Source organism: Rhipicephalus sanguineus, chromosome 3, assembly GCF_013339695.2.
Source record: "Rhipicephalus sanguineus isolate Rsan-2018 chromosome 3, BIME_Rsan_1.4, whole genome shotgun sequence".
In the NCBI taxonomy this organism is placed as follows: Eukaryota; Metazoa; Arthropoda; class Arachnida; order Ixodida; family Ixodidae; genus Rhipicephalus; species Rhipicephalus sanguineus.
This window is the reverse complement of record NC_051178.1, coordinates 223976169-224003994: the sequence shown is the minus strand read 5'-3', so window position 1 is coordinate 224003994 and position 27826 is coordinate 223976169. Positions and strand designations below refer to the sequence as shown.

Sequence of the window (27826 nt, the reverse complement as noted above, 5' to 3'; positions counted from 1 at the left end):
TTGTGTACCCAATTCTTCTAGCGTATGTATTTCATGGGCAAAGCGAGCGCAAAATGTAACCGAATGAGCAGCTTATGTCACCCTATTCACTCGCTGCATGCGATAAACCCGCACGCATCTTTGGCTCTGCCGGGCGTCTGTAAACTGCGGGCTTAAACGGACGTGATCCGCCCATAAGGCAGAGGCGTACAACGTAGAACTTCATTCTCGCACCGTAAACATGTGCGTCTGCAAAGAGCGTGATCGACATTTACGACGCTTTTGAAACGGTCGGCCTTTTGAGAATCGCTGACGCGCTTGCCGTCGAGCTCGTCCGCTGTTCCGCCGTCTCCTTTCACACGCTTCTTTCGCGAACAGAATGAAGGAAAATGCCATAGCGGTGTCGTGAATCTTTCTTTCTTTCTTTCTTTCTTTCTTTCTTTCTTTCTTTCTTTCTTTCTTTCTTTCTTTCTTCTTTCTTTCTTTTCTTTTTTCTTTTTTCCCCCTTTCGGTTTCTTTCTTTCTTTTCTTTCTTTCTTTCTTTCTTTCTTTCTTTCTTCTTTCTTTCTTTCTCTTCTTTTCTTTCTTTCTTTCCTTAACGCCTCTCGTGTCCGCTGCGAAAATTCCACGCTAGGTGATTAGAGTGCGCGCCGTAGGAAAGCTGTGCTCGCAGTATCGTCGCGCTTTCCTCTACGAATTGCACGGGTTAAAGCGCATTTCCTCGCGCTGCGGCAGCGCATTTGCGGTTCCTGCGAGCTGCGAGGAATGCGTTGGCACGCTGCTCGGAAGTAGGTTCGTGGCGGGTTCGCGGAATTTAGCGAGCGCCGTTGCGCGGGATGTTTGTTTCTTGGTGTGTCGGGCGCGCGTTTGCAATGCCAAGCGTTTGGAGCCGAGAGCTTCGCTCCTCGTGCGTACTCTGCGAGTGCTGTAACCCCTCCCTCCTTCCTCCCGCCTCTTTTCCTTTTTTTTTTCTCTTGTCCTGCTTTAGCGTGACATTATTCGCGTTAGTTCCGTCTGTCGTGGCGCATTTCTCGTTTGCTCCCAATTTCTTCATCGCTGTTTTTTTTTTTTGTTATTGTTTTTGCGCCTTCTTAGCGACGTGGCAGATCCCTGGAAAAATCCCACACGTCAGGCACGTTCGCTCCATGTTGTTTCCGCGAATATCTCGCAGTGTTGCCAGAGCTTTTGTCGCTGCTTTTCGAAAGTTAGCGGGGTAAAAAAGAAAGCTTCAAGTTTAAATAATACCATCGTCTGAGGCGCGTATGCGCGGGATGCCGCTGAGGCGTGCGTTCTGTGGCGGCATGGAGGTGATATACCGCGGAAGCTGTCACAATCCGTCGTTTCCACCGTCTTTTGGTTTTACGCAAATCAGCGAGGGTGCTGCGAGAGATATGTCGGTCAATCAGAGCTGGCAATATGGCGAAATTTGACAGTTTGCAGTGTTTACCCCGGCTTAATACCGTATAGAACGCTGGGGCACGGCTGGGGCACGGCTGGCGCAATCATGTGACACTTAAGCGGCACCGGTAGCGTATCCAGTAATATTTTTTCAGGGAAAGGGGGAGGTTAATCATACCTTATGTATGTTCGTGAGTGCATTCGTATGTATGCTTGTGTATATTGCCGCAAGTCTTATATTCATTAGTTGAAGCTTCACCCACAAAGACTGTGGGCAACGCGCTGCGCAGGCCTCGCCGTGATGTGTAGGAAGCTGCAAAATCACATGCAAAATTGAACATTTCGGGGGGGGGGGGAATCCTCCCCCCCCCCCCCCCGGCTGTACCACTGACCTGCACTTAAGTACATGCGGCTGTAATTGAACATGCAAACCACAGCTTTGTTTTACAACACCGAATGCGTATTTGGCGCGTACTTAGTGTGTAATGTTAGGCAGGCTTCTTGTTAGGAATATTTTGCTTCGAGTATAGTGTACTATAGCTTCGAGCATGCACCGTGGCTTTCATTGGACAGAAGTTGGCTCCCATGCAGTTCGCTGTTCGCGCAGGTTTTGCGCTCTCCAATCGCCGTTGGGCGTCTTTAATGTTGGCAGCGGTTACCGTGTACCTATAGGCTATTTCGGGAGCTCCGTTTAGATGTCGAAGTATGGAAGCCTCATTTGCCTAAGGCGAACCTCGTACGCGGCAGAGAGCCTCTGATTGCCGCTGCCGTGAACGTTGGCACTGTCCACGCGTATCTTGGATGCAGTTTGATCACGCATACATAGGACATATCCGCACGGTAATACATACCAGGCACGTTAACCTTAACGCATTTGTTCCAACGCCTTCTATTTACAGTAAGCTCGGCCATCGATCAGCATTCTGTGCTGTGGCGCATGCTCCGGAACACGACATGTGTGAATATCTTCTCTGGTAAACAAGCGAGTATGTCGACAAAAAAAGCTACTACATGTTCGTTGAAACCCTGACTTTGTGGCTGTACGTGCCTATCGCAAGGGAAATTCACGAACATAGATTTTAATGATACATTGGCAGGCAGTATAAAGAATGCATTGGTTGAGAAACGTTTGGAAGCTATACACTTTTGACGTATTCTCGCAAATATAGGTACTACCAGAGACTGCATGTATGCTCCCCGAAAGTGCGTCGATTCAACGCCTCGTGCTTTGCAATTAGCAGCCAATATGTCTCCTATTGAAAGGGAAGAAGTTCAGGAAAGGTATCACTTGATAGTGTGATGGCGGTTCTTTTCGCTTAGGAATACACAAATAGTTTAAGAAAGAACTGTGTGCGTGCGTTCGTGTGTGTGTTTTTGTGTGTTTGGGGGGGGGGGGTGCTTTCGGAATTCAAACTGCAAGCGCGTTGTCATAGCCATCAATCGTCATTCCGTAGTAGGAGGCATGCACGTGAATCTTTTATGTCTACGTCACAAATCCCCCTGTCCACCTGTTTGACGCGAACGTGTGATAGTTCCTTAAAAAGTACGGAATGATTGAGAGATACTGCGATCGCGTGGTATATGTGCTCATAGTCACAATGCTTGAAATATGACATCTATAGAGTATTTCTCGTCGCTTTTTTTTTTAATTTACATTTCTTGTAAATCTTTTCTGGGTGTGTGCGTGCCATACGTTAGTAAATCAGCTTGAATTATATACGCGCATGTCGAAGTGCCGTACATAAACGTGGCATCCCCCCCCCCCTTTTTCTTTCATTGTTGCTGCTGCCGTTGTTGCTAAAGGGCGAGCGTCATTTCTGATAAGGGAAATACGCTTTTCGCCGAAGAGCGGAGAAATTTGCTTCGGTCGCCTGATTTCATGGGCGTCGGCAGGGGAGGGCAAAATTGGCCCATTTCAAGCCACACCAACACTTGCGCCCCACAAAGCCACACCAGCGCTCTCCTCCTCGCCCCCCCCCCCCACCCTCCCCGCGATGTGCACCCCCCTCCCCGCCCAGGACAAAATCTTGCCGACGCCGATGTTCTGATTTCGTGAAAACCCCGCCGCACAATCAGAATAAGAAAGAACCAGCACCACCGGAAAGTCGCGAACGTCAACAAAAAGGGAAGGTTTTCGCTAATTGAATCGTGACAGGCATGCATAACGGTCCTACACGCTTACGCGCCGGATTTCCAACAAATCTAATTTACTAACGCCGCCCGTTTTTGTCACTCAGTAACGGTCATCGCCGCCGGCAACTTTTTCTATCGAAACCTTCGGCGTAATCAGAGTGAGTGAGCAGTCCGTCACTTTCTGATGATGACGGCTAACTTCGTTTTACAGTACGTTGCGTTTTCCTTTTACGTAACCCACATTATTTTCGCCGGCCGGAGAGATATCTTCGCTGCCTTCTCGCGCATATTGGCATGCAGCGATGCTTTGTGAATATGTGGCGAATGTGGAATTCTCGATATTGTCGGTTCCGTTTGGCTCGCTGTGCAGCTGCAGCCTCTCTGATTGGTTCAATAGGACCGCAGAATGTGTTCAGCCTAATATTCCGCTTTTATTAAGAATTTCGTCGTTTTCAATGCTACGTACACTCACTCGCTACTGAAAAGGGACGTGTTTAGGGCTACAGCTTTTGACGATTTCATGTAGTTTTATAATTACGTGTTTTGTGTGGTGTAACGTTTCCGTTCATGTTCGTTTAGCTCGACATGCGTGCCACTGGCTTGTATTTTACTGGCCCTTCCAGCGGCGGCGCTTTACGAGGATCGTGTGGCTTTGAAACATGCCTTGAAGCTGTGACTTGGATTATATAAAATATGGCCTATTTCGCCTTCGATAAACCCGAAGTATAGTCGCTGAGCGTTGCTGATCGTAAACGGAGTCATTAAAGGTTTTTAACTTGTCCCGTATTCCGGTATACGCAAATGGGTTTACGGAATACCGCGTTGCCGGACGATAGTATCGACGTCTTGGGACGCCTCGTGCAACTACAGAGACGTTTGTTTTCGCCTAGTGTCCTTGAGGGAAAGAAAGTTTAAAGGGACACTAAGGCAAATATTAAGTCGACGTTGATTGTGAAATAGCGGTCCAGAAACCTCGTAGTGCTACTTTTATGCCAAGGAAATGCTTATTTTGAAATAAGATCACGTTTTAGTGGTCCACATCGCGTTAGCGCACTTCAAATCATCCGCCTGAAATCCTACTTTCATACGTCACTGCTGCCGTGCCTAACGTTGCCCGCCTTTACTGCGCGGCCGCCGACACTAGTAGCAGCAGAGCGAAAGTAGCGGGACCCATAGAGTTTTCCTAAAATTAACTAGAGGGGACTCTGGCGCTGCGATCGTTCAGCTACCATGGGAATGATGGGTAGTACACAAATTTGCCTAGTCTTCGTGCTTGCGGCTTCAAACGTACTTGTGGCTTTGTTTATTGCTGTGTTTTGGCGTTCGTTTCGGATAAAAGAATAGACCGTTGTGAACTTCGTGACCAGGTTTGATTGGGTGAGCCTAAAAAAGTTAAAGTGGTGAAGTGGAACTGTTGACTTTTGCTGAACTTTGTTTTGCGACAAAGCGGGATGCAGGCGACGCGCAGCCAAACGGAGCCGAAAGAACGAAGTTTAGACAAATTTGTGTACTACCCATCACTCCCATGCTGGCTGAAGCGTCATGCGTTGCAGCTACCATAGACACTAGCGCCAGAGTTCCCTCTAGTAAGTATTGTAGGAAACTCTATGGCGGGACCCACAGCAGCAACAACGGCCATCGAAGCTTGCCGCAATCTCCGTAATGGATGTGGACGGAGAACTTGAAAACGAGACATTGGCTCGCGACGCTGGGCTCCAATTCAGCGACTTGAGCCCCGATGAACGCGGTATGCTGCTGAGGGCTCTTAGTGCCGGCGTTGTTGCATGCGGCATTTTGTCGAAATTTCTGTTAGAGCGACTTTCACGAGCGCGCAAAACACATGTGGCAGTACGCGATCCCGAAACTACCACTGAGACGCGACCGCGTGAGCGAAGCAGGGCGCCGGGCGAAGCGCAGTTCGGCGAAAACCGAACCACGCGCGCCGTTCCCCATGGCAACGCCGCAGAGGTTCTTTTTTCCATGAATCAAACGGAAACGAACAAACAGCATTTTATTACGACTTTTGATGCACGGAGGGTTCTTTTTTATTGCTGCTAGTTTGACTACTAGTGATTTATTGTAGGCAGACTCTCATATGTCATCGGGATCACTTCGAAAATGTCCCACTCGTGGCGCTGGTCATGTGATACATATAGCCTAATTTCTCGGTAAGTAGGGCACTGCTGTCGATAATATTGCCGTTTTAGAAGTTGTCATACATTGAGCTTTCAGTCTGACATACATTATTTGCCTTTAGTGTCCCTATAAAAGGCAGCTCATTCAGTACTAGGCCGCTGCTGAGAATTCACGCAAGCAGAGAAGTGGAATGTACTAGGTTTCTGCAGTAACAATTCTATGCTTGCCTGGTTCATCTCGGCCCCGCCACATGGCACCACCTATCCGGCTTCTCACGTTTACGCCTACTGTATCCGGTTGTAACGCTAACGCCAAAGAGTTGCGGACAACTAAAACATGAGAGCTTAGTTCGTCGGCAAGCTTCTTGCGTCAGCGTTATGCCGGATACCGTAGGCGTAAACGTGAGAGGCCGGATAAGTGGTGCCATATGGTGGGGCCGAGATGAATCAGGGAAGCATAGAATTGTTACTGCAGAAACCTAGTGCATTCTACTTCTCTACTAGCGTAAATTCACGTCAGCGGCCTAGTACCGAATGAGCTGCCTTTTCAAATTTATTTTTTTCCCTCAAGACCACTTAGCGAAAACGAAACTTGTCTATGAGCCGTCACAACATGAAGCGTCAGAACATGTGGATACCATCGTCCGGTAACCCGGTATTCTGTAAACCCCCTTGCGTATACAGGAATACCGAACAAGCTAAAAACGTCTACTCTCTATTCCCTCGTTATTCCACTTGAACTCGGTATACCGGAGGTCGGCCGTGAACGTGAAACTGTTTGCACGTGCGTGATACCATTCGAACATGACAGAAGAAGCGAAGGAAACACCGACAGAGTATATGTAGCAAAGCCAGTGAGCGGCGGCGTACCATAGAGCACTTCCGGTGCGACGCATCCGGGGCCGATTGTGTGACGCGACAGGTGGCCAGTTGATGAGGAGACGGATCGTATGCACCCGACACGCTCGTCCGTGACGCATCGACAACACGAGGCCCGGCTGCCGTAGCGAGCCGTGCCTGATGGATTCTGCTGACAATGGGAAGGAGTATTCAGCCGCGACATTGGCAGATGAGTCCGTATTGTTGTGCGCTCGGGAAGAATGAACGAACGAAAACCAAATATACAGTGCGAGCGTCTGCTTTTGGCTTTCTCACTCGCAGTTCGCTGTCGCCTGGCATACGTGTCTCCGGCATTCTGATTTGCCAGCCATTTTTCGCTTAACTTTCGTCTGAAGCGTTTCGTTATTCATGCCGATAACTGTCCGGGAAAGGAAACAGAATTGAAGCGAAATAATGTTTTCGCTTCAATGGCGACCGACGACGGCACGGTGCAAACGTACTTGTCGTACACGTTGTTTTATGGATGTTAACGCGATAGCGTTAAAGAGCTTTGTGAGCGAAAAATCATCATCTTGAGCGAAAAATAGAAAGAGCTGCAAATAAAATAAATAATAAAAATGTTGGGTCCGAGTGAGAATTGAACCCAGGCCGTCTGCGTGGCAAGCAGGTGTTCTACCACACAGCCACGCCTCTGCTTGGAGCTGCATTGAAAGTAACTTTCATGCTTCCCAAAAATACGCGTCCTGTATACAGGTGTCACAGTACGAGATGTAATATCGCAGTAATCTTGCGTGGTACAAGCGTACATTGCCATCGGGCGTCACACCATGTCACTATCGTAACGACTTCGTGGTTTAAGACAGCCACCCATTACAAAAGGCACAGACATTACTGCGCGTATTCCCTTAAGACTACGTAGTGGGTGCATCGCAACTTCGAAAAAGTTTCTCGTGCATAATTGCTCCTGGTTTAAAGCATGCTACCCATTACATAAGGCACACACCTTAGTGCGCGCATTCTGTTAAACACTCGTAGTGTTCGAACTGCGCACTAGGAACAGAATATCGCTATCGCGTTCAAATCTTAAAGGCGAAGCTTAGGCGTCCCCCAATTTTTGTGGACAAGATGGCGAATTACACAGTATGGCGCATGCAGTGCTTCACGTGCTGCGTTTCCGTTAAGATAGCAACCTCTAAAATCGCATCCTGTCATGTTATTCCGGCGATGTTATATTCGCCGTATTGCGGTATCATGTATAATGATGTTTGGTATGCACGTTTGAGTTTTACGAGAAAATTTTGATGTTTGATGACAAAAATTTTGATGACAGTGCACAATGCTTCCATGAAAACAGGTCATGTTACGTATACTTTCGTTTTCCTCGCCGGCAGTTCGTGTGAGATTTACCGTATGTAGATCAAATGTAGGCCGATGTATTGGTGACTGCTTAGAGCATGCCCTTTCGACAAAGAACTTGAAATGGTCATTATATTGGCCGTTAAAATCAGAGTTTATCGGTTAAATCCGAATTGTCAAAAATGTTACCGGCGATTGTTTATCCGATTTTTTCGGATTTATCCGAAAACATGGAGCCCTAAGTAAGGGTAAAGGACGTGAAGGCGATGATCGAGGGCGCATGTTTTCAGTGGCACTGATCAGTTTTCTGTTGCGTAATTTGCTTAAGAAGTCATGTCTAAGAACGTGGACGCAGATGGCGAATAAGAGGTCAAACTCCAAGCGTTTGTCCGCAATGCTGATCCTGGGCTTTTTTTCTTCTCCCGCAGACGAGATGGCTAATGGCCGCCTGGAGCGGTTCATTCGGCGCCACTTCCGTCCGGGCTTCGTGAAGCTCATCACGCTACCCAAACGCGAGGGCCTGATCCGCGCCCGGCTGACAGGCGCCCGGGCCGCGTCGGGCGACGTGCTCGTCTTCCTTGACTCGCACTGCGAGGCCACCGACCATTGGTGAGCATCTTTTTGAAGCCTGCGTCTTAGCGCATTTGTGACGAAACTACGTATCCAATTCTAATGCAATACTATCGGTGCTTTTAGGTCCATCATTGGTATTGTTTTTCTATTTGTCACCTTTACTGTTGATACGCAATCAACAAACGTGAGGGGAAGCGTTGAGTTACGTTCGGCTTGTGTACGCTGGAGATTATGGCGTGCGCTGTCGACTGCCGGTTGTGACCAAACGGACGTGTCGTTTGGTCGTTTTGCTATGGGGAGGGGGGTGAGGCATTTCGTAATTGTCCTCTATATATAGACCGTTGAGTGATCTACTCAAATGCAAAGAGCCAGTTTTGGTTCGAATTCTATAGTTGTCGAGATCCTGTCGTGTGTCTTCGCTTGCTAACGTGCGCGTTTAAGTTTTTTTTTTTTTGTTCGTTTTTGTCAGACCGTGTTCTCAACTCTGAGAATATCACCCGGTCCACGACAAAGAATCTCAACTGCGTGGTCGAACCCCATAACCTTATATTTAAGTCTGAGCTCCATGTCCCGGGTGGCTTCGAGCAAAGCCTATTCGCGTTATTTTGTACGACAGCGAAATACAAACAAAGCCTTCTAGATTTCACCACAACTTGTTTTAATACGCTTACCGAAGCAGTGACGGCTCAGTGGTAAGCTGGTCTCGGACCGCTGCTGCCACCGAGTTCGACGACACAACATAACGTCGAGAGTTGTTAATCCGAGAGAAGCTGTACTTTCCGAATCCGCGGCGATATCGAACAGGCAAAATCAAATCGCTCCTCGAGTCTTGGCGCTCGGCGGCAGCCTGTGAACCGATTCGGTCGGCCCCCGTGGTAGCTCGACCGTTACACATTGACCGCAGTGTAAAACCTGACGTGCTGGGAGGTATAATATGCGCGTAGCTTATTAAATTCCCGCTGCGCCGGCCGTTACGGTGGCCGCGCTGTTGTATGCGAATCAAGCAGAGGGATAAAGCGGCCAAGCTTTGTATATGCATGTTCTTTGTTCGTTACGCCATTCCGCCCTGTAGCCGAAAACAGTAAGACGCGAAAAAAATTTGTTTTGTTAGCTCAGCCTCGGTTTCTTCGCGCTTCTGACTGGCTAATTCGTATTGCTTCCCAATCGGCTGAAGAGAGTGAACCATGAAATTACAGTGGCGACCACGTATACCGTGGGAAACGCTGCATGACTGGGATGTTGTAAAGGTAAGTGGCGCGTTAAAGGAGTACTGACACGATATTGAAGTGCAGCAAAACGGACGTTTTTGGTTTCCTTGGCATGTAGTGTTAACGCTCTCCCCACACCGCATCCGGGAAACACGTATAAATATTTAAGTTTTATTTTAAAGTTTTCATCTCCCAGCATCTGCAAGGCAGCTTCACCGCATGGAGAGCCCTATGACGTTTCAAGTCAGCTCACTTGGTTTGCGAAATCTGGGTTCTGCATGCAGCCTAAATCACAGAAATCGCTGTCGGAGGCACTGGACGACAGTTCACTCATCATGAACCACGTTCGACTGACAGCAAAGGACAGCAGGTGCATATTTCGTGGGTTGCAGTCTGTCCGTGACGTCACGGGCCGACTTGACACGTCACTATGAAGCCGCCCTCTCGAAACCGAAACCGAAACTGCTGGTTGGAAGAAGCGGTATTAAAAATATATGCAATGCATCCCCAGGCACCACGACACTCTTTTAGGGTTCTCGATACCCGTGCTTTCATTTAGAACAACAACCCGAAAAATTTTAAAATTCATGTCAGTACTCCTTTAAGGCCGAACCATATAGAGCGTTTTTGCCGGCGTTTTCCCAGCGTTTCGTACGCTGGCGTCCCTCGACGTCGACGCTACCGGTGACGGTGGCCGAAACGTCCACCTCTGGACGGTCCAGACATCACGGGCGGCAGCGTCGACGCCGGAAGCAGTTCGATGGACGCAGAACCAATCAGCGTGCGGCTGGCAGCGACTTCCGCTACGTAACGGCGTCGTCGCTGCTGCCAAAATGGCTGCCGCCCGCCTCGGATCTAATAAGTCGTCGCCGTGCACTGTGTGGCCCTTAAGTTCTCAACTGATGCTTGTATTTGACTTAGCTTGTTCCCTAGAAGCTTCGACAGCAAAGTGCTCATGATATCTTTGAACTCTTTCGAGAGCCGTACTCAAGTTCATCGGTAGGCTTAGCAGGAATGAGTGTATTGGCCGAATACGTGGCCTCAAAGATGTACGGCAGCTTCAAGCTCAGAGGCCATATATTACAAGTTCGTGGTTCTTCTTAATGCCAATAGCTGGCGCTACAAGTCAAATAAAAAAAAAAGACTTTTCGGTGGCATTGTGACTCGTTTTTTTGCACCACAGAGCTGCAAATGAGACATAAAAGCTATAATCAGGAGTATATCTTGTTGGTCCATTGACGGAAACTGTACACTGCTTTACGAGGTGTCAGGTTCATTCCCTCTGGTCACATTGTGCGACGCTGAGTTAACGCTCTTCTATGGTTTGCCGCCCTCTCTGACGGCGTTGATGTGACGACGCCGAGGGGACGCAACGTCAGAAAACGCCGGCAAAAACGCTGTATATGGTTCGGCCTTTAGGCGTCCTGTTCTGTGCGTGCATGGCATCGAGGAAGAAGGCGTTTGATAAAGTTTGGACTAGAGCACTGCACGGGCCCGGGCCCGGCCCGGGTCGGCCCGCGGGCCGGGTCGGCCGGGTAAGGGATTGTTGGATCGGACCCGGGATCTTCGGGCTCGGGGGCTCAGGCCCGTATTAGGCCCGGGTCTCACACGTATCTGTATAATTGCGTGTGTACGTTGTTTGGCTTTGTTTTTGTAGTTTTGTGGGGTTTAACTTCCCGAAGCGACCCAGGCTATATGAGACCCAGGCTCCGGGTAACTTAAATCACCTGCAGGGAGTGTATTGGCGTGCACAGAAATTGCACAGTACAAGACCCCTGCAATTTTGCTCCATCGGTATGCTACACGTAATTTCAAGAAACCTCTAATATAAGTTTCCATAATTATAGTGAGTGAAAGACGTTCTTGGGTACCGTGCAAGGAAAGCAACGGTAAACGGCCTAGATCTTACCCGTGTGACAAGGTGCGCGTTTGTATCTAAGGAAACATACCGGTCCCTGCGGGGGATCACGCTGCGGACACCCGACACGTCGCGTTCGACGGGGAGCGCTAAAGAGGCCGCAGGCTGGTTCACTCCGGCGCTCTAATAGACAGTGGTTTTGGAAGCCCTTAGTCCGGTATTGCTTTAAGGCGTTACATTTTCAAAGATCGAAGGCGATCACACGAAGACGACGAGACAGCCATCTGCAGGGAACAGCGAGGACGGTGCTCGCTCGCTAACGAGTGTGCCTCGCTTTGACAGATCTATGGTACTGCGGTGGCGGTGACTCAGGGAAGAAGGGTGGGACAAAGAACCTTCTTGTTTTGAACACGAAAACGTAGAGTACGTTGGGTACAGTTGCCTGTCGAGGAGTCAACACGACAGCTTTAATTTATGTAACGCTGCCCAGCCTGGTGTATTCCTGCCAGAAGCAGCTCAAGCACATTCTTTTTTTTTTTCTTTGCATTGTGCAATAGATGAAGTTTGCAGGAGACTTGCTACTTTCACTCAACAGCCCTAGCTCGCATGCAAATGATGTAGACTCAAACTAAAAATGTCTGCCATGTTTTTTTTTTTTTCACTTTATGGAGGAACTATATTTTGTAGTCGTTCTTTGAAATGCAAAAATAAGATTACGCGGTTAGCACTGCGTGCGTACATGAAACAGCCAGCTACGACTCAAATTAAATTTTCTATTGCCCTGCAATTATTGCTTAAGAGTGTTACGGGCGTAATTAACCAGTGAAAGTCGTGGCACTGAAAGAAGTTCCTAAAACAATCTCTAGAAATAAATATCTTGTGTGCGGCGGGTATCTTCACAATAACCAAAGCTTGGACAGTGCCTCCTTTATTCTGAAGGCATAACTAGCTGAAACGGGCCGGGCCGACCTGGGCCCAAACCTTTCGGGCCCGGGCCGGGTACGGGCCATATTTAAGAACACCGGGCCGGGCTCGGGCGGGCCGGAAAAATCGGCACGTGCAGTGCTCCAGTTGGACTCAAGCGCCCTTTCCCCCCTATACGCTCCTGTCCTCCGGCCGTGCTTATGTCTTCTCCGATCTGAACTATACAGTGGCGTATACGTGTGTTAAATTCGTAAGCATTTCTATGCGGGACTCAACGAGGGCGAACTGTCCGTCCGTCTCTCCGTCAAGTACGGGTCGTTGTTAAAATATAACGGTCTAAAACAAAATTTATTTCCCTGTGTGTCGAACCTATATGGCCCCAAGCTCCGAACGTGAGTTCACCGACTGGGCTGAACGCTTGCGCTTGCAGAATGCGAATATATCCACATAAATGAGTTGTACCGGTGTCACGAAACAAATGCAAAATGTGAACGCTCCCTTAAATATTTCGTCGTGGTGGAGTTGAAACTCTTCTCCAGGACAACATATAAGGCTGACACGGAAGATTTTACAGATCGGGAAAATTCGGACCTTGCGAAAATTCAATGCCAAACGCACGTTTCCGTGGTCGCGGGATGCTCGTTCCGCGGGGCCGTTCGAGACGCTGAAGAAAGAAGTTAACAGACGCCGTGCCGATGCTGCCCGACAACAACCTTCCACGGAAGCCCGCAACCATGGTGTTTCCTACTATGAAACTTTACCGCTTACGCACTACTTAAGCAATTCCCAAAGGAAATTTTGCGTGGAGATATATCTTTTTCTTGCGCTGCGCTCCAGGACGCGTTTCACCGCTAGATGGTTGCACATGCTACGGGTGTAAAGTGCCAGAGAGTGTGTCGCTCTGTGACCTTTCGCTTCATTCTCGCTCGACCGACAGTTAAAAGAAAGAAAAAACTACACGCATTTTAGGTCGCACAAGTGCAGTCGCGCAAAGGGCGCATGAGTAGCGTCGTGATGGGAATAAACCTTAGCTAGGACAGGAAAAAACTGGGCCGAGTGATGCGCGGAACACCGATATCGCGCAGCCCCGTTTCGCCGTCGGCAATCCGGCGTTAGTCTGTTCTGAAGACACAGCATGTCAGGGAGGTGTAAAAAGGCTGGAGGGCCAACTATGCCTCAAAAGTGAAGCCGTACCCACCCTAACATGGCTGCCGCCATCTTAGTATGGGCAGGATAAAGCGTTAGCGTTTAGCGAAGAAAACGGAGTGTTTTCCTCCCGCGCCCCTACGATTTGATGTGGCAATTTTTCCTGACGTATACTGCTCAATGGCTGTCTTTTTGTTACTGGTTTCCTCAGGAAACCTCTGTCTTGGCAAATGTTGTTGGAGATCCAGTCATCAATACTCATCTCGAGACTCGATATGTTACTTTCGTCGGGAACAATGATATCTTATTTTAGAATTAACGTAGAGCTGACATTAACAGAGCAAAACAAATTGACCTCTAAGCTGGCTCCGCCTGAAAAGAGCATCTTTCCGAGAGCGGGCAAGCGCTGGCTTCACTTTTGCCGGTAAGCAGGGCTGGGCAGTATCGCGCCATAGTATCTTAGACATATTTGAGTATCGAGATACATTTGCAAGATGTATTTGCATCTCCTTAGTGAAATACTTTTACGATGTATCGATTATATTGCGATACAGTTGCAGATCAGAGGATATCGTTACATTTTTGTAGGAAATGAGCTGACGTGTTACCAAGGGGGACGGAAGACTTTTGTCTTAATCCAAGCAAAGGCGCGCTGCCGGTCGGCGACAGTGAGGGCGGCGAAGGGTTCCCCCGCGCATAGGATGACCCACATGGTAAAATGCCCGACGCTGGTGACGGCAGAATCACGCAAGCAATATTGTCATCCTCTGCTGACGAAAGTCGCCGTTTTTCGTGGCAGGTGCCCCACCCCGAATTCTTTCGAGGCTGAAAGCCATTTCGAGAGTTCGCGAATCTTGGGTTGAGGGTGAGCCGACGCTGTCTAAATGACAGCCTATTGAGAAGCTGCTATTGCTTAAATGCAGTTAACGCAACAAACTTATCAGCAAAACATAATAAATGTACACATTTTCTTAATTTACTCGTGCTCGCTAGTGATTTGAGCGATATCCTTGCCTAGCAAATTTCAGTGCGCTGGAACATTCATCATAATATTATCCTGCACTTAATAAAGCCGTAGTGGAGCATCAGCATCCCCGAACTAAAAATAAAAATTCCACTATCTGTATTCCTGCAGTAACAGTATTCCAGGAGACTTCTTCCGTGGTTTGCAAAAGTATCTCCGAAATATCCCGTACGTCAAAGACAAATGTATCTCAGTATCTGTATTTTAGGCTTACAGCACATGTATTTCGATATCTGTATTTCGGAATACTTTTCTGGGTATCTGTGCCCAGCCCTGCCGGTAAGGCGTTGCGTAAGCTCCCATTCCAGCATTCTTTTAAAAGCCTCCTTGACCCATGTTTAGACACAGCGTACGGAACAGGGACGGATGTTGTTTTCAATGGTGTCAATAGGCGTGACGATGTAATTTGACGAGCGTGCGTGCCTCTGCTGGGAGCAGCGCTCAGGCCGTGACGGCCCTTGCTTGTGCGAGGGTCGTTTCTGCGATAAGCAACAATGCGAAAGCATCGCGTGTTGACGTCACAGCGAGACGCTTTCTGGCTTTCTCATCAAAAAATCCTCGTAGTTATGGACGGGCGAAAGAACGGCGCAAGTGCCCCCGCGAGATCACGCCGACCGCGTAGCTGGCGGAACACGATGGTGACGACTCTTGAACGTGGCAAGGATGTTCGAAAGCGAAGCTCAGACAGGAAAGAGTCTGGGAGCGTGAGCGGCTTTTAAACTGCCCCTCGTTGAGCGCAAATTGGGAAGCGAGATTCCCCGGCGGCCGGGCTGGCGAGGCCGGCGATTCGTCGGCGAATGCCGTGCGGCTGGTGCGGCGTCGGTCCGGAAAACCGCGATGTGACGATCGAGGGGCACCTAGTGGAAAGGGGGCGGTAGCAGCAGGTAGCAGTGGGACAGGAAAGCAGCGGACCACATCCACGTTTCTCGCTTTCTTTGCTCCTTCTCATCTGCTTCTCTCGATTATCCGGTCGCCCCTCATTGCCGCCATTTTCTTTTTGTTACAACGGCAAAAGAAAGCACGAACAGGCCCGAGCGCCGATGATTTTTCAAGAGCAACGCGGTGCGCCGGCAGCGGATGGCCCCTTTCTTGTTTTCTTTCGCTCTCGATATACCGTTCTCCACGGCCGTCCAGTATTACGAGCACGTCCGGAATTTGAAGAGCGGCGGTCGCGTATATTCTTGTTTCTTCTTCCCTTCTCGCTGCTCTAAAAGCCCCTTCCGGGCCACTTCGGTAGCTTTCAACTCGTCGGCGTACCGCACGCGCGAGCCGGTTTTGTACACGCGCGTGTAGCTTGGCTAGTGATTTATGGATTTGTGAATTATCGAAACTGACCTAACGAAGTATGCAAGACGGAAAAAGCTGGGCTAGTTCTTGTTGAACGACATTCTGATTGCAAGCTGTTATGGGATGACAGAACACACGGTATACTTTCAAGTGGGGTTGGTTTTGTGAATGTCCTGTGAAGTTTTCTAGCTGACATTCACAGCATTTGCATAAGTACGGTAATTGCAGATGTCCAGCGATGCTTGAGCCATACTTTGTCTTTACTGGAAGTAATTAAGCTTGCAGTGCTAAACTGCTTGATAACACTTTATAATTTGTGAGCAAATCAGTATCGCCACCAACGTCATGATCCAAAGTGAAAACAACGAAGTATAATGACGTTGACACTGTTAAATGCAACAGTGCGTCAATCTATCTGGTAACTCTCCTAAACTTTTTCTATGTTAAAAGTGATAAAGCATTAATTTGTCCTCCTTGAAATATTCTCAGATATAAGGAAATTGGGAATGTGTAACATATTACTGCTTTGCCTTATAGAGAAATTTAAAAGTTAGTTGGGTGAGCTTACATCTTGTAACCACATGCAAACACAAACTATGTAAGCAAGCAAGGAGCACATCGAAGTCAATCACATGGAAAATGCAAGTGGGGCGCTTATACTTTCATGTCAGTATACTCCTTCAAAAGGCATTGTTTTCTGTAGAATGTTCAACTGGTTGTTACCACGTGTGTTCTCTTCAGTTGCTGTGTTTCGTGCTCTGCATAGGCTTGCACACAGAGGGGCCGGGACAGGAGGGGCGTGCCAAGTCTATCCCATAATTTTACTCAGACAGACCTGCCTAGCATTGTTTAAGGCGTATGGTTATGGCCACGCAGGTTCTTGATGATAATGACGGCCAAGGGACCATTGACTTTGCATTCCAAGAACTGTTTACCTCCCACCTTAACACCTTGAAAGCCGGGGGACCAATGGCAGGACTGTTGTGCAACGCACGTCGTCACTTCATTTTCTCTTTTGCATCCATTGTCAAGCTCTACCAATGGAGTGCTGGGGTCAGCACTGAAACTTGTCTCCCTGGGGAGAGCTGTGTGCACACCTATGGTGTTATAGTTACAATTAAGAAAAAAAATCACCGCATATCCACGAAGTGAATGCTGACGAGTGGGCGAAGTCAGAAAGCATTTCCGTGGTACCGTACATTTTCCGTACGTGGCCCGTAGAGGTTGTCAAGATGTTTTTTCGTTTTCGGTCGTGCAGGTGTTCAGTTTCGGTTTTGTGTAGCGTTACGGACGCCGACAAGGCTAGGCCCTAAGGAGCTTCGCCCCTAAAAAAAGAAAAGATGTGGCCATGTTACCATTGAGCTAATAAGCTGTCATTTTCTCAAATGCAGTTTTGAAGCAAAAATCTAGTTCCAGAAGAGGATAGTTATTATTTAAGCTTGATTTACTACTACATTGACATTCTGACTGGTCCAGTGCGAGTTTTATGCCAAGCATAGAATGAAAAGTTTGCATGGCCGTTGACAGGAAAGTAAGACGGTGAGCTGTGACACTGGCATTTGTGCAAAAACCTATGTTCCAGAGGGGCTTAGTATTAATTAAGCTTGACCTACTACTACATTGACATTCTGACTGGTCCAGTGCAAGTTTTTATGCCAAACATAGAATGAAAAGTTTGCATGGCCGTTGGCAGGAAAATTAAAGCTGTGACACAGGCATCTTGTGAAGTTGTTATGCCAGTGTGGCACTATGGACATACATGTAGTTTGTTCTATGAAATGTAGGCTGGAAGGCCTTATAAAGTTTTGTGTCGGCATTCAGGAACACTTGGCGTATCCTTGGGAAGGTCACTATACACAGCATTTGATTTATATCAGTACGGGTCATGTACTGGATGTCTCATGCCATACTTGGGCTTCGTCGGAAGCAAGATCGCTGCAGTCTATTACTGCGCCAGTGTTCTTAAAGTTGACATCTTGTTATGGGCCCACTGCTGCTCTTGTGACTGTGTCTTGGACACATTCGTATGCGAGCATTGAACATTTAATAAGAGCATATGGGGAAAAAAAAATGAGAGGGAAAAATGCTCTTTGTACATTCACAACAGTTGAATGTGATAAGTGCACACACTGCGATAAACTTGCCTCATGGAAAAGGCTACGTTGTCTCTGCATAGTAGGTCATAGTGGATGACCTTGTGATGGCGACTTTTTAAGTGTTTGACGTGGAAGGTAACTTCATTTAAGGTATGAGTTGCCATTTATGGTCCTTTCTTTTTGTGCTTCCAGTTTTGGTGAGCATGCTCGATGTTTTGGGTTGGAAAAAAATGCTTCGTTCTCTTGTCCCATTCCTGTCAAGCAGATTGTGTAAAACATTGAGAAGAGTGTTTGCATTGCCACCTAAGGTTTTTGCACCCGCAAATTAAATATAAAATTATTTGGAGGCACTGTCTGAAGTACACATTAGTAATTAACTTGGTTATCATAAACACAAGCATGTCACAGTTAGAAAGCATGACATTTCTTATTCCTTCCAAATGCAGGCTGGAGCCCATGGTGGAGCTGATAAAGAAAGATCGCACCACGGTAGTGTGCCCGATCATTGATCTGATTGATGACAAGACCCTTCAGTACATGGGCACAAGCTCGGATTTCTACCAAATTGGTGGCTTCAACTGGAAGGGCGAGTTCATCTGGATAAACACGCCCGAGGCCTGGAGGAAGGCGCGCAAGAGCAAAGCGGACCCGATGCGTTCGCCCACAATGGCTGGTGGCCTGTTTGCAATTGATCGCAAGTACTTCTGGGATAGCGGCTCTTATGATAGCGAGATGGAAGGCTGGGGAGGCGAGAACCTGGAGATGTCATTCCGTGTGAGTTGAAAGAGATGGATGACAATATATTTTCATTACTTAGTTTACTGGGACGTTGAGAGGTGAACGACATTGTAGGGTATTCTTTTGGATTCAGTGAGCACTGGAGCCCTTGTCATCATTTTGTGACTCTTCAGAGAGCATGTTGCTTGCTTTTGTCGTGTTCAGGAATATTCATCTCTTCAAGCCTCCATCTTCTCTTAAACATTCTCACTCAAGGTCACTTAATACAATTCTTGTATTCTCTTAACAATTAACCAGGTGCACTGAATGCCTTTGACATCTTATGATCCTACAAGCATCTCATTGTAATGTCTTACTGATTTCCTACATTCTCCTAAGTGGGTTAAGTCTTTGCCATTGGTAAGACTAGCCTGTTTGAAATTGCAGAAGCATTATCTGCAAGTCTCAGTATCTTTCTTAAATAAACACTTGCTTTTATGGGGTGTAAAAACGGGAAATGCCTGAGTGAGGGGTTTACATGGAATGCTTGTGCTTACACCGAGTACACATTGATCTCAATGCTTGCAAAACCCAAGAATGCTGTCCTGGGCTGCCATTAGGTTCCTTAGAACTCTGCTTTTAAGATCCTAAGCTTGTACTTAGGTTTAGTTGCTTGGAATCCTACACCATGGTACCTTTCATAGCTTCTGTGTTGCTTTGGGACATTTTACCCCACAGATTAATCAGTATGTAGTGACCATAAAACTGTGGTCACTTAGCGCGAAACGACGAAAGAAAGGAGGGGAGAGGAGCAATGTGAGTGCTAACTTTCGACTGATTGATTGCGAACATGGTACACAAGCTATATAGCAACCTTTTTCCTGCGCAAAGTGCCAAACAACATACCTTCACACATCATATCACCATCGATACAATTTCTAAAAGCGATTCTCCGAAGGGAAGAAGGAAATATGTATGTGTCGCTGATACATAATTCCCCCAGTTTCCTGATATTTCCCTCTGCACATCTATTTCCCTCTTCCCTGCGAAAACCGGTTTTTGAAATTGTATTGATGGTGATGTGATGCGTGAAGGTATGTTGTTTGGCACTTTGTGCAGCAAAACAGTTGCTAGGTAGCCTGTGTGCCATGTTTGCAATAAATCAGCCGAAAGTTAGCTCTCACATTGCTCCTCTTCCCTCCCTTGTTTTCATTATTTTGCACTTAGTGATTGTAGTATTATGGTCAATACACAGTATGTACCGTCTAGCCCAACAGCAAGTGCTACTTCTGAATAAGATCAAGCAATTTCATCAGCTTCAAAGTTCCCAGTGAACCGACTGCTTTCATGAAAGAATGGTTAATATTGCTGCACACAAATGTATTGAGCGTGACCCTCGTTCACAGATCTGGATGTGCGGTGGCTCTTTGGTGATAGCTCCGTGCTCTCACGTGGGCCACATTTTCCGCGACTACCACCCGTACAAATTCCCAAGCAACAAGGACACGCATGGCATCAACACAGCCCGGCTTGCTGAAGTGTGGATGGACAACTACAAGTACTACTTCTACCAAAACCGTCCAGAGCTCAGGGTACGTCAAAGAACAAATGATGCTTTTGATTTAATACAATTAAAGTATTACCATTGCCGATTCTATAGGGGAATAGTAAGTGGCTTCTTAATAAAAGCCGCTCCTTGAGTTTCTGTTTTCTATACATGTGTATATATTAGGCACCTTTTGAAGTTCTTGTATATATTTCAGCTCTGTATTGTTAAAGGTTGATGAAACCCTCAGGATCTCTGAATGTTCTGGTGGCACTTAGAAATGGCATTTGTTGTAGATAAGCTTTGCAATTCTTTCCATCCGGATACATTCTTATGAATTAGCACATGTTTTAATTGCAACGAAAATATATAGTGAAATGATATCCAATAATAATGTAGACATTTAGTTGCTCATGATTGTATACAGTATGTTGCTCTGAAAAGTTTGCAATCAGTCTGATAGAAAAGTGAAGTGCTTATTGGCTGCAGGCAAACTACAATGAATGTTTGGCTAAGTTGTTAATGCTTCAGAAATGGTTCTGGAATTTACTTAAGTAATTCGAAATGACGTTTGTTACAGTAGACTGATAGTTGTAGTGTGTATAGTTGATGTCTGTGCTTTCTCTGTTATTGTACATATATTTGTTAATGTTTACCGTTTTGCATTCTCTGTAATGGCCTAACCTGGCATAATCTCATTACATGTTTCATGTAATACTTTGGTTTCATGTGTGGCAAGGCAGATAATTCTCAACTCCTTCTCCAGTGTAAACACTGTAAACATGTTTTTGCTTTAACAGCGGAGCTGTTCCTGGGCTTTGCCCTGACGACAGATGAGTGTCCGCGTTGCATGTCACGCTCCAGTTCCCAGATACACCCATAGATGGCATAATTGCCTCGGTCGCGGACGAAGCAGTAGCCGCAAGGTGAAACGAGGAACGGCGGCTCAAGTGTGAATAGGGCCTAAAGTCACTGTAGTAGGGGCGGTGTGGCAGGGTCTGCCACATGTCCTTCCCGTCCATCTCTACAAATAACGTAATCACAGACACGCACACAAAATCACAAAACATCGCAGAAAATTTTACACTGGGTGAAAGCGGTGTAATCTTTTGTTCTTATTGTGGCTGTTGTTACCAGTGCTCTTTTTTCAAACCGCTGAACTGTGTTTGGAGGAGACGTTTTTGTCGGGCCAATAATTAAAGTTTTTAGAATCTCCTTTAACTTTCTATGTTTAGACTTTGTTGACAGGAGACATAAATTACATAAAGTGAATTGAAAACTTACTCTTTTATATAATTATATGCTTACACATTTGCTGCTTGTTGATGTGTGTAAGATTTTTCACTCAAACTAAATTACATTGTGCTTATTTTGCTTTCTTGGTCTTCTTGCTGCATGAGTCATATAACTTAGTTTGTCTTGCTGCAGAAAATATCATTTGGGGACATCTCGGAGCGCAAGGCACTGCGTAACAAGCTGCAGTGCAAATCTTTCAAGTGGTACCTGGACAATGTATACCCCAACAAGTTTGTTCCCAGCGAGAAAGTGTTTGCCTTTGGAAATGTGAGTGTTCATTGTTTGCACAAGCTTTTCATAATGCATGGACTCATTCAGTGAGGCTAGCTTGTCTGTGTCCTATTTCTTACATGCCACAATAAAAGCACGTACTACAACTAGACCTGTGATTTCCTAGCAACTTTTCAACTCTTCTACTTCATTCATTTATATTAACAGGAAAACTTGACATCATAACTGTAAAAGGCTAGTGTAGCCTTACCTAGCATTCAGTTTTTATTTATAGTGTAATTAAAGGGCTGAAGCTATATTAAATATTCACTACTGCAAGTGCACCTAACGTCATATCTTAGTGCCCAGTAAGGCCTAATGTGCTTATGTAATAAAGAGGAAATGTAGTTACAGAAATTGTAACTTGTGACATTGTATGGCTTAGAGGACAGTGCGTCAGTAATGAGGTTTTTCAGAATAGCAATGCTGCTGTGCCAGTTAAGAGCAATTAAGATTTGTTCTGCTTAAGTTGACCACCATTTTATGGTTACCATTATAATTTGTAATCTGGCAACAGCATGTAATCTAAGGTCCTCATGGGGTTATATGGAGCCACTTTCCTCTGCATAAGCTGCTTCAGGCACATATTATGATGTACTATTTTCTGTGAATGCATCAAATTTATGCAGCTTTATTCTAAGGCACTTGATATTCTAATGCTAGGAAGGGAAAGTGGTATTATGTTGATTTCTGCATTTTCAGTGATTAATCTTTATTATAGTGTAATTAAGGATCTATTTACTCCTGAGTCTGTCATGCTCTATTTTCGTATAAAAATAATCGACTGTCATGCTCAAAATAGATGGGCAATTGGTTATTGGTCATGTGTATTCTGTGCAAACAAAAATTATAATTTTGGAGTGCCTCCCGGAATGCGGCATGTCAAACGGCTCGTCGAACATGGTATAGTGTCTTCAGCGTAACGATCCTCTGCAATGATACTCAGCTCAATGAAGTTAAATGAGCTCTAGTTGCCCACCCAGGAAGCATGTCCAAGTGCGCACATTGGCCTTTCAAGCCAGTTGAGGTAACACAATTGTGTGCACCATCATTGAAGGGGAAGTGCACCTGACGTGCTGCGGCTAGAGTCTTTCGGGCTCTGTCTGGGTGGTCATTTAAGTACCCATGAATGAACTGTTTGCTGAATGGGAGATATATTGACACATACTTGTTCGTGTTTTATCCAGTGAGAATTTTTCAGCCGCTAACAAATATTACGAAGTTATTGCTCGCACAACTGTTTGTTCATCTATGGGAAGCTCGTATGTTATCTCCAGTTCTGATCAGATTGCATCTGCGATGTAAATAGTAGGGGTGTGCGAATATTCGAAAATTTTGAATAATGAATTGAATAGTGTTCTATTCGATTTGGTACTCGAATTGGATAGTACATATTAGAAATACCGAATATTTTTCTCATGTATTTCGAGTCATAAGCGCTGATGAAAGAAACTCAAAGGAACAAAACGTTGGAATGGAGAGGGGCAACGTTTCCTGTCTTAATCATCGAATTACCAAGATTCATGCAGCCCAAGGTTTTACGGACACTATGTTGATCACAGGATGAAGGCGTCTTCGCTTAAAACTCCAGGGTGCCAAAGCGACAGAGTCATGAATCAACAGCCTTCATGACATTCATGATGATGTTGACTTTTGACTATTGTTGAATATTTATGTACAAGTTTTATGTAAAACGCTGTTGACAAAGTGTCACCTTGAATACTGTAGTGGCATTGCTGTATTTCAACCTGCAGTTACAAAATATTTCTAAGGCTCTAGTTGCTGCTCTATACGAGCTTGCCTCAGTTTACATAATTGTGTTATGTTTTTGTCGGTTAAAAGTAATCGTAATGTTCCTGTGTTAAAGCTGGTGAATATTTGTTTCCAATAAAATGTTGTGGAATTCTCGGGCTGTTTCAAAAATGGTTACATTGGCATTCTAGGGCTGCTTTGAAAATGGTTGCCTTACTATTTGAAAACTATTTGAATAGTATTCGATTTGTATTCGATTTCGTGTCATTGCTATTCGATTCGCATTCAACTTGGTTCTAAATTTCACTATTCGCGTGCCCCTAGTAAAGGGCCATGTACACAGGTACCAGCAATTGTGCTGGTTTATACGATGACGCTTGCATAAAGAGCCGACACCCTTCACCAATAGTTCATAGTTTTAAGTGATGACTGTGCTTGCAAGTGTCATTGTATTCCGTGTTTTGTCCTGCTGGGCAAGTGTTGGTCAAATAAGGAGCACACTCTTTAACTTACACTTGAGGTTGGTGTATTCTTTACCGTAATGGCAATGCAGCATTATCTTTATTAAACTGTGAGTTAAATTTGTACTGTGTGCTTTGTTTTCAGGCAAGAAATCCAAACACTGGCATGTGTCTTGATTCCATGAGCCACAACTATGACAACACGGAACCACTCGGCATCTATCCTTGCCATAAGGATACAAACAGTGGTGGTAACCAGGTGGGTGCCATCTCCTGGTCGTCATTAGGTTTGTTACGCGTAGACGACTCATTAGCATCTCATTATAGCCAAACGTCGTGGTGCTTGAATGATGCGACTAGGGTGGATGTTGTATAGCAGCTCTTCACTGTTAGGGTAGGTGTAAGAATGAGATAGCTGAGGCTTATAAAGAAGCTGAACACTTTAACAACTACTCATATGTTATTTGGTTGTCTTAAAGCTTCTGCTAGCCACAATGTGGTGCACATGCTTTCATTGCATCCTCGCTTTCTCTCCTGTCACTTCAGCGCAATTTAATGGATGCTGTATGTGTGGTGTGAAAAGTGATGTTTGGCCCACTTGGCTATATTGCATGGAAGAGATGTGAGGCACAGTAACCCATTTTTCCAGTCTGAAAGAGACGTGTCATGCTATTACTACTACTAGTATTTATTGTATACTTTTGAAAAGCGTTTTTTGTTATGCACAAGCACATTTGAACTTGTACACAGTTTCAATAGAAGCGGCAAAAGCTTTGTTATGTATATTAACATGCTCCCATTGCCAGTGTTCATTTCAATTATGGCCTTTCAGTTATGGCCTTAGGTGTACGTCCACATCGGTCTTGGTCGCCATGTCATACAAGAAAAGTGCACGCCAGGATGCATACAGTTCCTTAAAACTCTTGAAAAACCCCTTAAATCGAAAGGCACATTTTCAGGGCCCTTGAAAGTTCTTGAATTGTTTTCTTTAATTTACAACTCATGATTTCCTAGACATATGGTGTCTAATATTGAGAATCGGAGGTGCATTGTATGGTAGGTAAACGTTCATCAGGCAAACTCGGAGGGCACATGCCACGCACAGTGATGGCTTCCCTCACATGTTTACCGCTGCCTTCATCACACCTTGTCCTGTAATTCGTTTCATTTTCCCACCTGTTGGTCCACCTTCTCCCACTTTTGTTTTTCTTTCAACTTAGCTTCTGGCGACTTGACTTCACCTACAGCATTTATGGTGCTTCTTTCTCTATCACTATGTCTCTGTCATGCGAGCAGCACACAGAGTGAAGCTGTTGATGATCAGTTAATGTCTTATAACTCAACTGTCCTTGTGCAGTCTGACTTGAAAAATGTCACTTAAACTTCATTACCCAGTGGTTCAAAGGATCATTTTCATGTAAATGTGCATCCCTTTGTCCCAGATAGAGGGTACTGCATAGATCATCATAGACAGTAAGTTTATGCTTATCAATAATGGAGCTACCAAAAGGCTTATGATTAGAACATCACCTCATTAACAACGTATATGGCCAAATTAATTCTCTAACCAAGGTATGTATTCAATTGAAGCCTTGCGAGTCTACCTGTCTGGTTTTCAGAATAGATTAACATAGTGAACTACTTCCCTGAATTGGTTTTGCCAAAGTCTTACACTATATGTCGCTTTCACGTCTGTTAGAATTGCTCTATTTGTGTGCGTTAATTTATTCTTTTAGAACTGATCCCGCTGTGATGCGGCCACCGTCGCATGCACGTTACAGTGCGGCCACCGTGTAAAGTGCGGCGGGCAAGTGGCGGCAACAGACTGGCAGGAGTGCGGCGCGGGCAAGTGGCGGCACCCCGTGGCAAGAAGCGCATCTCATCTGGCTATCGGCCAATAAGCATGCTATGCCTCCGCGATGTCAATGTGCAGGCGCCCCGCCACCGACGAGAATGAGAACCGGCCTCTGTTTGAAAAGAGGGCGCCTGAGGAAACGGCAACTTCGCGCTCGCTTGTGGCCTTCACGCGGCGCGCACGACTGTAATATTTTGCAGAGCAGTTCATAGCCGTGTCAGCTTTCCGCAGGTTGTGTTTTTTCAACAAGCCCAAGGGGCGCTTCATGACCCCTTTAAACAAGTGAAAGTGTGCATGAAATGATGAGAGATTGAAGGAATTATAGGCGTTATTTCTGCAATCGTATATGTGCATGTTGGTGTCATACACATGGCGACACGAGATTGCGCGAAACATATTCGCAGGAAGACAGCTGTGGCAGAGTTGTCCAGCGAGCCAGACAAATCCGACAAGGCTGCCCGCAAAGTCATGATGGCCCCTTGCGGCGAGGGCGCAGAGTCTGAGGAGCGGCAGCGTTGGGACCACACGCGTGGTGGCCCACTGAAGCACCGGCAAACGGGTTTGTGTATCGAGGCAGCTCCGACAGACCTGGACGCTGTGCTAGCCAAGCCATGCACCGGTGGCCACAACCAAGTGTGGTGGTTCCTGCACTACGCCCGCCCACAAGTTGACGTACTGCACAACACGAACTAAATGCTCGCGTGTTCACATTCCTCAAGTGTGCGTGCACGTGCAGTCTATAGACTCGTGTGCATCTCTGTCCACTCGCCGATGGTGTCCATTCCTTCCCAACTCTTCTTTTTCTTTGGGAGGCCGAAGATTTCTGTGACATTGACACTTAATTTGAAACAGTGTTCAAATAGGTACACTTGACTGAGACACTTGTTATGAGCTAGGACTTGTTGGTTGGTTCGTATTAGCATATTCTTTTTGTGTGTCTCTCTTGGGGGGGGAGGAAGGATGGGTGTTGAAAAGGTGCCATTGAGCCCTTACAAACACTTGTTGGCCATGCAAGTAACTTAGTTTGGGCAATTGAAAACTGGTGTTGTTGTCCTTAGCGACAGTTCTTTTCTTTTTTGCTTTCCTGTGTAACAGGGCCTTTATTTTTATCGAACATTTACTTTTTGGAGGACTTTGGAAGCGTGCATCCTTTTGCTTTCTAGGAAGATAATTATATTGTGTTCCATGTGTGTTACTCATTGAGGGAAAGGAGTTTAATTACTGTGATGGAGCTGTTTATGTCCTAAGGGCATGTGCAGCAACTAACTTTGCTACTGCTTTGATGTGGCAAGCAACTGAGATTGGTCAAGATTGTGCTTTAATCATCAAGGCACATTAGTGCCTGCTTCAGATGAAAACGCTGATATGTGAGCACTTGACTCTCATTCTTAGTAGGGGTTAACTCTCACTCTTGATGTCGTACAGCACTGGCTGCGTCAGCTGGGGCGGCACTTTCGTTGGTGACGTTGAATGTTAGTCTACAGCTTCGAGCCGCTTCTATGCACTGCGTGTATATTCAAGCAATTGGATTCTGAATCAGTGCCTAGAAAGCTTGTTACTGTGGACTTCCTTGGCCATGCGTTGCCTCCTTGTGAAAGTTTTTCAGCCTGTGCTTATTAAATAAGTGGAGGGAACTGTTATCATTGTTGAGTGTTGAGCATGTACTGTGGATCAGCATGAAGTCTTGGTCTTCCGCGAAAGATTCTTTGCGCATTCATGCGTGTGCGTGTGGTTTGCCGTCGTCTTGCTTTATATGGCACCATGAATTATTCACTTGCTTTACACTGTGAATAATTTTGGGGATCACGGATCACAGAGTTGTGTTGTTCGCATGTAGAGATTGCCTGCAGAGTACTCACTCTCACATGCTACTTTTTGGGGAGTAGAAACAAGTTATTTAGTTTTGAAGACTGGCGGGACCCACCTGCGCCTGGATTGGAATGAACCCTTGAGAAATGTAAACGAGGGGTTG

The 27826-nt window shown here is 46.1% G+C and overlaps 1 protein-coding gene across 1 annotated transcript in view; it reads left to right on the top strand.

Moving 5' to 3' along the window:
* Positions 1–26547, top strand: part of LOC119386321 (polypeptide N-acetylgalactosaminyltransferase 1) — a 110982-nt gene extending 84435 nt beyond the window's left edge. Inside the window, exons 3-8 of the mRNA XM_049414309.1 lie at positions 8270–8450; positions 18404–18731; positions 20081–20266; positions 21649–21783; positions 24145–24275; positions 26259–26547. Coding sequence (XP_049270266.1) covers positions 8270–8450; positions 18404–18731; positions 20081–20266; positions 21649–21783; positions 24145–24275; positions 26259–26547 — 1250 coding nt within the window. The remainder of the gene's footprint in view (positions 1–8269; positions 8451–18403; positions 18732–20080; positions 20267–21648; positions 21784–24144; positions 24276–26258) is intronic.
* The last annotated feature ends 1279 nt before the right edge of the window (positions 26548–27826 follow it).